Source organism: Hipposideros armiger, unplaced genomic scaffold (assembly GCF_001890085.2).
Source record: "Hipposideros armiger isolate ML-2016 unplaced genomic scaffold, ASM189008v1 scaffold_210, whole genome shotgun sequence".
In the NCBI taxonomy this organism is placed as follows: Eukaryota; Metazoa; Chordata; class Mammalia; order Chiroptera; family Hipposideridae; genus Hipposideros; species Hipposideros armiger.
The window spans coordinates 419,014-430,897 of NW_017731560.1; the positions used below are offsets into that span (position 1 = coordinate 419,014).

At 45.0% G+C, this 11,884-nt stretch overlaps 1 protein-coding gene across 1 annotated transcript in view; it reads left to right on the forward strand.

Moving 5' to 3' along the window:
* Positions 1–10,202: 10,202 nt before the first annotated feature.
* The window catches only part of XPNPEP2 (X-prolyl aminopeptidase 2), a 30,776-nt gene continuing 29,094 nt past the window's right edge, over positions 10,203–11,884 (forward strand). Inside the window, exon 1 of the mRNA XM_019653911.1 lies at positions 10,203–10,472. Within this exon, the coding sequence (XP_019509456.1) occupies positions 10,424–10,472 (49 nt within the window). The 5' untranslated portion in view covers positions 10,203–10,423. The remainder of the gene's footprint in view (positions 10,473–11,884) is intronic.

An 11,884-nucleotide genomic window follows, 5' to 3' on the forward strand; every position in this document is an offset into this window, starting at 1 on the left:
GGCCTGCCGCCTGAGTTTAAAAAGTGCCTCTTTTTTTTTCTTTAGTTACCTCAGCCTTAAGCCGAAGCTGTAGCAGCCCTCTTGTTTACATTTGAGGCTATCTGTAAGACCTTGAAAGTTACTGAGAATTAGAGAAATCTTTTAAGACTTATTTTTGTTAAGTTGTTGAATACAGAGGAGGAAGTGTGGCTGCTAAAGAGCTATTCAAGGGGCTCTTTTTCCTGTTCTCCCTGCTCCTCCAGGTGGCACGGAGCCTCTGAACGGACAGTGAGGCTGTTGCGTACCAGTTCTCAAAGTGAAAGTGCTTCGTTTGGAAACTTCTCCGCCTCCTCGCTCTCCAGCCTTTCTCTAAGCTGCCTTCCAACCCTCTCCCAGACTTCTAAGTCGAGGGTGCCTTCTTCGGGGAACCAAGGGCAAGTGTCCTTCACATAAGCAAGAAACTCGTCTAGCTGCTGTTTTTCCACAAACCTGTCTTGCTCCCGGAGTGTTGTTTTTAGCAAATGCAAATACAGATGATGGTTCTTTGACCCTGACTGTTCCATGATTTTGTACTATTTTAATCTATCTTTACTTGTACTTTTTTAAAGTTCTATTAACTATGTTACCCCACTTAAATCCTAGTGTTAGTAGAGATAAGGAAAGAGGAAGTCCTCACTCATTCAAAATCATTCAGATGCTCACGGGGCTGAGTTTATCTTGGCTAAGGCCCACAGGTATAACGCCTCCGGTCAGGTGAACAGGTGTCTGGAGACACAAGTCAGTTGCTATTATGCCATATGACACATTATGAAACCACAGGTTAGAGCCCACTCAGGAACTGTGCCAAAAAAAAAAGCCGTAAAATCACAAGGAATCACTCACACATTCACACTCTTTCAAAGTTTGTTAGTAAATTATATATGCCTTCCCCGAGTTTCACTCCCACTGAAATACTGGATATAGGAACAACAGAATGATCAGTTCTGTGTTTCCCTACACTGCAACCCAAATTTCCCCTTACTGTCTCCGAAGCAGTGCGCACCTCTCACAAGGGGGTCTCCTCACCAATGGTCGCCTTCAATCCGTTCTCAGAGCCCCACCTTGGGCGCCACTTGAACAAGACCAGCTCGCTCAACTGAACGCCCCTGGCTCGTCAGCCAGGAGCTCACCAAATGGGTCCCTGAGAGGATTGGGTGGGAGATGAGAAATAATCAGAAGAGAGACAAAGTGCAGGGACAGGAGGGACTCAGTCTGCTGGTGGCAAAACTGAGACCTCGTTTATTGGACATACAAGATTCTTAAGGGGAAACAATTTCCTCATTTTAGGGAGTGATTCCCTAAAGCTAAAACTCATGGGCTGAGGAGAAACAATTTCTCCTCAGCAACAAGCTATGTTATACACAATATAAACCAATGACATAGCTAGGCAAGGTTAAACTGAGGCGAACAGAAACTGTCTACAAGTCCACAGTAGAAAGTCCCAAGCATGTGAAGCAGGTCCATGGTGGAAAGTCCCAGAGTGGCGATGTATGTTGAAGCTGCAAGTCCATAGTCCATGAGCAACTGAGTCCCTTAGTCCATAAGCTTTTCCTATCAGCAAGCTTGGGTCTTTACTGTTTGCACTTGCGTTGTCTGGAAGCAGTTTAAGGCAGAAGCTCTGTCCCACAGGTCCCCACCAAACTGCTCCAAGGCCGCTCACCCCAGGCCTGGATCTACCTGGAGACCCAAGCATGCCAACCTAAAGCCTCAGTGTCCCTGGCTGATCCCAGCCAGCTCCCAAAACATATCCAAAAATTAAAAAAAATCTTGAAAAAGAACAATAATGTTAAAGGATTCACACTTCTTGGTTTCAAACCTTACTACAAATCTAAAGTAACCAAAACAGTGTGGTACTGGCATAAAGACATACATGTAAGCCAATGGAATAGAATGGAGGATCCAGAAATAAACCCTTCATCTATGATCTACTGACTTTCAACAAGGGTGCCCAAGCCATTATACAAAAATTAACTCAAAATAAATCAATTGCCTACATATACGAGAAAAATTATAAAACTCTTAAAATAAAGCATGGAGGGAAACTTTTATGACCTTAGATTTGGCAATGGATTCTCCAAAGAAGATATACAAATGGCTAACAAGCACATGAAAAGATGATTACCATTATTAATCATTAGGAAAACACAAATCAAAACCATGAGATACCACTTCCCACTCATTTGAATGGCCATACTTTTTTTCACAATTAAAAATGAAAAATAATCAATGTTGGCAAGGCTGTGAATAAATTGAAACTGTCATACATTGCTAGTAGGAATGTAAAATGGTGTGGAAAACAGTTTGCTGATTCCTTGAAAAGTTGAACACAATTACCATATGATCCAGCAATTCCACTCTTAGGTATATACCTAAAAGAATTGAAAACAGGTGTTGACACAACAACTTGTACATGAATGTTGATCACTTAACTCTTCACAATGACCAAAAGGTAGAAACAACCCAAATTTATATCAATGGATGAATGGAGGAACACATTGTGATACAGCCACACAATGGACTATTATTCAGCCATGAAAAGAATGAAGTAATGATACATATTACAACCTGGATGGACCTTGAAGACCTTATGCTCATTGAAAGCAGACAGACACGAAAAATCACATAGCGCATGATTCCATTTATATGGAATGCCGAGAATAGATAAATCTACAGAGACAGAAAGCAGATTAGTGGTTGTCAGAGGCAGGAAAAAGAGACGGAGGAATGAGGTGTAACTGCTTAACAAGTATGGAGTTTCATATTGGAGTGGTGGAAATGTTTTGGAACTAGATAGAGGTGGTTGGACAACATTGTGGATCTACTAAATGCCATTGAATTGTTCACTTCAAAATGGTTAGTTATGTGAAGTTTGCCTTAATACAAAAATAAAAGGAATATTCCAGCAAACAAAGCAAGAGCTGTATCACCTTTCCTGACCTAGCCTCAAAAACCACATGGTGTCACTTTCCCCATATGCTATTGGTCAAAATAATCACACAATTTCTCCCGGTTTCAAAGGAAGTAGATATTGTCCTCCATTCTCAATGGGAGAACACCCCAAAGGTCATTAGTGACTCTAGTAAGAGCACCTGTAGTGGAGTGGTAGGGGCCCAAATCAGGCGACCTACAGTGGGTAAGTGTGAGGGTAGAAAACTTGACTGAAAGGCATAAAATACCTGAATCAATGAAAAGACATGGTATAGTCTAGGATAAAAGACTCAGCTTTATAAAGATAGATATTCTCCCCAGATTGATCCACACATTTAATGCAATCTCAACTTGAATCATACATAGACTTGTATAGGACATGAGGAGCTGATCTTGAGATCATCTAGAGAAGAAAATATGTCATTATGACAAAGAAGTATTTGAAAATGGGAGAGAAAGGCTTGCACTACCAGCTCTCAAAATATAACAGACTATAGTAATTTAAAAAGTATAATGTTGGTACAGTAACAAACAGAACAGTGGAATAAAATAGACAATCTAGCAAAGTCCCATGTATATGAGCAAATATAGTATATGCTAAATAAGGCTTTGTAAATCAATGAGGAAAACTATACTAGTCAATCCATTGTGTTGGAACAATTAGTTGTTGAATTGGGGGAAAAAAAACATACCATTGGATCTGTACCTCTTATCATATCCAGATAGAATAATGAGCTAAACACACATGTACTCATAAAAAATAATCTAAAACTCTGTAAGAGAATATGGGATAATATTTCCTTTTCAAGTAAGACACAAATTCCAGAAATTATAAAGTAATATCCTGATAGATTTTTTTGACTACATAACAAAATGTGAAGTCTCTAAAATCAAAAGCAGAAAAAGCTAAAAGGGAGAAAGTATTTGTGGTATATAAATATTTGTAATGTGTCAAACAGATAAAGGAGGACTATGCAAAATATATAAAAATTTCCTTTTTAAATCAATAAGAAAAGACAACCTAATAGGAAAATAGGCAAAGGAAAGAAACAGCCGTTCAGAGATGAAAAACTAAAGGCAAATAAAACATTAAAACATTCTCACCATGGTGATCACTTCTTTAGCATAGAGGATAAAATCAACAATGTGGTAATAACTCTGTATAATGCTAGATGAGTACTGTTGAATAACTATGATGTACACCTGAAACTAATATAATATTGTATGTTAGCTATATTTTAATAAAAATATTTTTAAAAAAGAAAGTGTTAGACCTTGGGAAAGGGGGGAAAACCTTCTCAACCTTTATTAGCAACCAGGTAAGCTCAAACAAAACAGCAAGAAACCAATTTTCACCAATCAAGTTGACACAATTTTAAAACATTAATGATATCTGGTGTTGATAAGGTTGTGGAAATAGTCATTTTCATACTCTGTTGGTAGGAGTGTGAACTGATACTGTTTTTCTTGGAGGGAATTTAGCAGAATCTACTGAAGTAAATAATGTATACCTTTCTACTTCTAGATATGGATCCTAGAGAAATCCTTCAATGTGTGCACAGATTTTCAGTGCACTTGTTTGAAATAATACGAAGTCAAAAACAACCTAAATTTCCATCGGTCACAGAATGCAGGCAGGGTAAAGGTTTGAGAACAAGGGTAAAGGTCTGGAAGAGTCCATGAGGGCAATGGGAAAGAAGCCAACTCAGGACAAGTAACAACATTTCCAGGCATGTGAAGAAGACTGCCAAGGTTGAACACTGTGAATTTGGAGTGGCCCCAACCTACAGAGTTGTGATATTTCCGCCTGTTGAAAAGACAGATGGTTCAAATGCCCTGCATTCACTCATTCATTCAACAAATATTATGAGTGCCTACAAAATGCCAGGCAGTGTTCTAGGCTCTGTAATACAGCAGTGAACAAAATAAATGGAGTACCTGCTTTAATGGAGCTTGCATACTAGTGAGAGAGATGGACAAAAAACATACAAACAGATATATAATATAATATAATATAATATATAATATAATATAATATAATAATATAATATCAGGTAAATGCTCTGAGGAATAAATAAAGCAGAATAAGAGGACAAAAATGCACAGGCTCTGTTTAAATAATGGGATCCAGAAAGGCCTCTCTGAAGAGGTGACATTTGAACAGAGATCTGAATGAAGTGGGGTGAGCTATGTTGATGTCTGGACAAATGATCATTCCTATTAGTGGGAACAGTATGAGGAAAGGCTCTGGGGTGGGAGCATGCTTTACCTGAGGACAGAGATTGGCAGGATGATTGTAGTGGAAGAACAAAGGGACAGGAGAGTTAAATGTGCTAGTAAAAGGGAGATTCAGTGATGGGTTTTGCAGTTTGGACCAGATAGGGAGGGAAAGGAGACCAAGGGATGCTGATAACTGGCGGGGAGGAGCACAGGGTAACTGACAGGAAGTTTCAGTGAAGTAAAAAAAGCAGGTGTAATAGGAGTGAGGGAGAGAGGACTATCACCAGACGGAAAAGAGAATGTGATGGGAGAATGAGAGGTTGGGGTTCAGTATATCAGAGAACCATGATAACAGCAATGAGGAGGTCCAAGATGTTGTTTGTGGTGTGAGAGGTTAAGAAGGAGTGGAGAAAAGGTTTTGAACTGAGGGACTTTGAACTTGAAGAACTAGGACATGAGATGAATCACTGAAAAAAACTTGATGTCACCCAGGGTAATGGCAGACAAGTAGGAGAGGAGCAGCCCTGAGCTGGTCGCCATGGTCCTCTACATGACTGGGAAAGTGTTAGGAGGCAGATAACGGAACTGTGACAAAGGCAGTCAGAAAAATCATAAGGAGATTCCACCTAGCCAGGGGGTCAGGGAAAGCTTCCCAGATGCACTGACACTTGAGGAGACTTGAAGAAGGAGAAGGAGTTCACAGGGCAAGAGAGAATGGAAGGGCATCGCAGGTGGAAGGAAAAGAATACACCAAGGTTCTATGGTAAAGGGAGCATGGAGACAAAGCGTTGCTGAAAGAAGGGCAGTGTGGCTGGAGTGACAATAGTGAGGAGAGAGGCATATGATGGAGGAGAAGTAAAAGGATTCGGTTACCAAAGAGATCAGGTGGTTGGGAGAGTATCCAAGAACTACTGAATGGAGGTTTGAGTAGCAGCAACTGGAACCTTGCTGAGCCACAGTGGTGCCCTAGCCACACATAGTGCAAGGTCTCTGAGGGGGCAGCACAGGTTTGTGACATGACTGACTAGGCTTAGGACCCAGCCGGGGCTCAGGATCTGATTCAGTCTGTGCCCACAGGACCAAAACAAGCTAACTGGGGCTTCAGTCTGGCCCACTGTGATTACCCAACAAAGTTCCTGGACCATAACATGCAGGAGGAGCCATAGGCAGCTGGGAGCTACTTAAAGGAGCCGCTCACTGGCTCCACCAGTCACAGCAAAGAGAAGTCCAATCCTCACTGTGAGGGGATAATCCCACTTCCTGCTGCCTGGCTGGCTGGGTGGGAAGGTCCTGTGTCACATCACAACAAAGACTAGCTTCCATGTTCCATGAACTCTTGCCCCTACCCCTGTGGCCACCCGTACACACACACACACACACACACACACACACACACACACACACACACACACACACACACACACGCGGCCAAGGCAGGGTTGACTTTTTGTCAAAGTGGGGCAAATGTGAGGGAAGGGGTACCCCATAGCACCACAGCAGACTTCTGGGGGCTAAACAATTGCCCCCACCCCTGTCAAGGGTATTAAGGACACTTCTTTCAAGTTAGGGGTTGTTGAGGCTTAGTGTCAATTCCCCAAACTTGTGTTGAGCCCACTCTTCACTGGGCTCTGACCTGGATGCTTTGGTGCATGCAAAGATCTATAAAGAAGCAAGCTCCTGCACTCAGGGACAGTTGACATAGGAGGGGAGAGTCAAGAAAGCAAAGGGTTATGGCAAAGCTTTTAAAATAGAGGCTCACACAAAATGTTATGGGAGCCTCCATGATGGAAGGATGAATTTGAGCTGGAGGTCAGGGCTTGGTCGAAAAGGTGACTTTTGAGCTAGTCTCTGATGGATGGAGAGAATATAGACAAGAAGAGATGGGTGATGAGACAAATCAGAGAGAGAGGCCTTGACCACTGGGATGAAGAGATTGATTTATATGCTGAGGACAGCAGGAGCCACAGAAGAACTTCAGATGAGGGCAAGAGTGAGGCCCAATGGAGGGCGCAGGGGCTCTGAACGTTCCCACACCCAGATTTGAGTTGCAGCTCTGCCACTGGTCAACTTGGGCCTGGGCCAAGCCACTATTCCTCTCCAGCCTGTGTCCTCTTCTGCAGGGCAGGATCATACCTGTCTCCCAACATGGTTAGCTAACCTGATGGAAGGGTGGGAAGGGACTTTGGAAGTAGTGGTAACATGCTATATGCCACATGGCCAAGGACGTACAGTCTCTCAGCCTCAGATCACATCAAGTTAGGGCAGATGCCCCTTTCCCATATACATAACTGCAGCACTTCAGGCCTCCTTTCAAGATTTCATCCTCAGTGTCTTGGAACGTCCCCAGGAGGGTGTTTTGCAGGGCTCAGAGCTCCCTTGGGTCTCTGATTTTCCTGCTGCCACAGGCTACTCCAGGCCATGGCGCTGCCTGCCTACGCCCTCTTGGGCTGCTGTTGACGTCACTGTCACCAATCTGCCCCCAACTGCTGACCTTCCCCATTACCATTGCCTGCAGTGTCATTTCTGTACCTCTCCTACCAAAATTCGCCCACTGCTGCTCACCGAGGCTGCCAGGATGCCCTCTGCCATTCTGGCCTGCTTGCTCTCACTTTGTTTCTCAGTCCTCCCTTGGGTTTCACTCCTCCAGAGGGTCTCACAGCAAAGCCGCTTGGAAGCTGGTCGCTTTCCATGCATTTTCTCAGTCATATATGAAATGGTTTGTTATTGTGATCTGAACTGTGACTCAGGACGCCTACTATCACTGAGTGGGAGAAAATGCCAGTCAGGTAGGTAATTGTGATGCTAGGCATTGGTGCCCAGAGAGGGCAGACCCAGATCGGAAGGCAGGATGACGAACCTGGGGAGGGATTAGGGTGAAAAAAAAGAGACATGAGCAGGAGAGACCCTGAAAAGAACTTCTCCAATTTCAGAATCTGGCCTTGGACGAAAAAATGAGACAAGCAGAGATAGGCTACCTGTGCAGGCCACAACAAGGCTCCAGTGACCTTCCAGACATCTTTAACACAAGGATTTTTGGCCATTAACCCTCCCCACCCTGAATCATTGCTTTCCACTTCAGGCCTGTTGCCAACTTGGGTTCAAGTCCCCCAAACTGATGACTAAAGACATTGGTTTCGAGATAAGGAGATAAGGGAGGAGCTGAGGGGGAAGGCAGGTGAGGTCATTCTTGCCACCTTGGCCAAGACAAGGACCCTGGGGACAGAAACAGTGGATTGAGTACAGTGCAGACCTTGGTAGCCTCCGAGACCACCCCCAGGCAGAGTCCAAAAGATGGGGGAGGGACGATGCCTATAGGTTTATTTGCTTCCAGAGTTGGCACTTCAGTCCAGCTGATCTCAGTATAATATTAACTGCCATTTCAGCAGTGTTGGATGCCATGGGCAGAAAGAACAAAGTACAGATGAGATACATTTGATTTCTAGTTATGTATTTGGCTCAATAAACATTTATATAGCACTGACTCCTTATGGCAAGTACATTCTGAGAGCTTCGCCCACTTAATCCTCACCACACCCCTAAGAAGTTAGTACTATTATTACCCCACTTCACAGGTGAGGAAACTGTGGATATACAGAAATAAAGTCACTTGCTCAGGAACATGCAGCTAGTGGATGACAGAGCTGAGATTGAAACCCTAGCAGTCTGGCTCCTAGGCTCACTGGTGACGGCAGGGCTGTTTGTCCCAGACAGCTGTCTTCAGGGTCATCTGCTCCATGACTGTCCCCCACATGATCCCATCAAGTTGACCTGCTTGCCTTTCAGGATGGCTAATATGGTACAGAGCAGGAAGGAAGGGCCTTTGAGGGGGCATTTACCCAGTTCCCTGGTCTCTGGGAATAACTTCATTCTCATTCTAGAATGGAGTGGGGAAGAGGCAGGGAAAAGATAGCGAGAGTGTCAGCAGTCCCAGAATCACACAGGGTTTGGGCAGTGCTTGTCCCCAGTCTATCCTGTGAGGCCCTGGGCTCTGCTCTCAGCTTTTATTCCTGGAGGTGGAGTTCACTGAACCTCCTCATTCATTTAGACTCCCCTCCTTCAGAGTCCCATGAAGCCCCCCTTTCCTTCTTCAAAACAGTCTATTTTATTGTATTACGATGGATCCTTTGAAAGCTGCCTTAAACTGTGGAGATAAGCAGAGTGTAAACACATTTAAAATAAGATAAAAAGGAATGGGGCCCTCCAGACTAGGTTAGCACATGTCTATTGGGTCTATTTGTCTCTTGGAAGTATTCTTTTCTGGCCAAGTGTTCCAGAGGGCATTTACTGGGAGCTGCTTTGGCACTGATGCAACAAGCTGCCCTCTGATGCAAAGGATGTGGAGACAAGGCTGGCCTCAGTTTCTCCACTTCCTCCGTGGGGAATCATGCTGGTTAGCAGTGACTGCAAGGGAACCAAAGCCCTGTTCTAGAAGCCATGGTAAAATGTCCATGTCCAGTTAACCAAATTTGTCTTCTGGAGTCCCCAAACTCCCCTTTCTGGGTCTTCTTCCCTCTTCAGTGGTGTCTCCTTATCCTTCAAATAAACCTTTGGGCCTTGTTCCCTTTCAGGTGTGAATGGAGCCAACACTCCCAAGAGAAGGACTGTCTTCCCCTCTGCCAGTGGCTAGCAGCACTTTTACAGAGTGGGCTCTCCTGAGGGGTCTCATCCCAGCTCAAGAAAGTAACTCTCCAGCTAACTAACCTCAACTTCCCTAATGGCTGCAGTGGGGCTTTCCAAGCACTAGGGAGAGAGGATGCTGGCTTTTTCTGAGACAGGCCAGCTCGAAGGAAGAGGAAGAATAAACATCTATCTTGAAACAAAAGTAGGACTATAGCCAGAGCCCAGGGTGGGGGAGCTAATGGGAAACAGCTTGCCAGATGGAGGGGGACAGAATTCCATAATGACTGAGACTGGCTGCTGTACAGGGAGCTGGTAGAAACAGGCTGATTGAGACCAGATGCTGTTCCTTTGTCTCAGAGATCTTTGGACTCTGACCGGGGCAGGCTCACACCTTACCCCAGGAGACTGGAAGCCAGCAGAGACTTCTCTGCCCATTTTGACTCCTGGAGCACTCAGAAAGAACAAATCAGAAGCGGACTCTCCATCCATCAGCCTGACACCTCCTCCCTAACGCCAGCCCCCGCCCCCTGGCTGTTCCTGTCCCAGAAAGCCCTGGAGGGAGAGGCCCCGGGAAGGAAGAGGCCTGCCCACTCTCCACTGTTCTTCTAGCCACCCAGCACCAGCATCTGGAGACACCATGGCCCTGGCTTCCTGGGGCTGCTGCTCCTGGCTTATCCTCCTCTGTGGTATGTGCATCCTGGTCTCAACCTCCCCTCCCATGCTGGGAACACAGGTCCAGCAGGAGAGCAGCTCTGGCCTCCCCTTCTGGGCTTAGAAAGGTTTGGAGTAAGGGCTGGGGCCCAGAATATCTCTTTATTTCTTGCTCCCCATCTCGGTCTTGAGGAAGAACCCCAGGGCCAGTGCTCGGGGCCCTCAAGACTCAGGTCAAGTCTGATTTGGCATGTTTCCATTCCCATCTGTTAAAGAAAAAGTAATTATGGCACTTGTTAAAAGAGTAAGGTAGATTTTATTCAGGACTGTTGTAATAAGGGCACTGCAATAGGGGAGAAAGATCAGGCTCATCTCTGAATTCAGCAAAGATGGCCAATGAACAGAGTGAGGGGGTCAGAGGATGGAAACTCCCTAAGAGGAGACACCAAGGGTAGGGAGAGTCTTGATACACTGACTTAATAGGATTCTTGTTGCAAGCAGGACAAGGTGATCAGATATCAAGGGTGGGGAGTGAAGAATTTGATAAGGTATCAAGGGTGATCAGATATTAAGGGTTGGGGATTCTCTCTAAACTGACTTAGCAAGATTCTTGCTAAGACTGGGAATGCGGGCCCAGTAAAAACAGGATGGACATGAAGGCCAAAGTCAAGGCCTAATCAAGAAGAGGGCTCAGAGGAGGCTAACTAACTTTGCACTTTGTTATCCCTATGGTGCCTTTTGTGTCCTCTTTGGTCACAACAAAGTGCCCAGCTTCGTGTCTTCCACCTCCAGCCTTAGGGAGGCCCCCCTTCCCTTTGTTCTCTGTCAGCAGAACCCTGCTCATTCATTCAGCACCCAGTTCCTGAGCACCTCTCCAGTGCCAGGCCCTGTGCCAGGGACCACAGAATGATTCAGCTACAGAACCTGACCTTTGGAGCCACAGCTCAGGCCTCAGAGTAAAGCAATCTGGGTGTTCAGAGGACATAGGTTAGCTGATTCTTGCTTCTCATGTCTTAGCGCCACACTTTTGCCAGAGATCTATTCCTGCAGAAATAAGGATTCCTTTTCTTAAATCAACAGTATGTGTCTTATCTCCCCCTTGATTTTATGAGACCAAGACAGCCAAGCAGGGCATTCATGGTGCTAGACCCCTATCCACCCTCCTTCCACCTGTAGCTCAACCCACTAAGAAGGTAAAAGTATAGTATCTCCCCATACTCAGGCCCCCATTACCCTTGGGAGAGATCCTCCCTAAACGTTGAAGGGCTAGAAGGAAGGACTCTCAGAAACCATTGGAGTTTCAGGGTCCAGAGCCTCTAGGACTTAGCCCAGTACTTGGGCAATGCTCAATGAATACTGATTGACTCTTTGGGTCACACCAAATTTGGAGCAGAGCCCTACCTGGGCCTTAGCTTCCCCTTCTATAGAAAGTAAACAATAATACTCC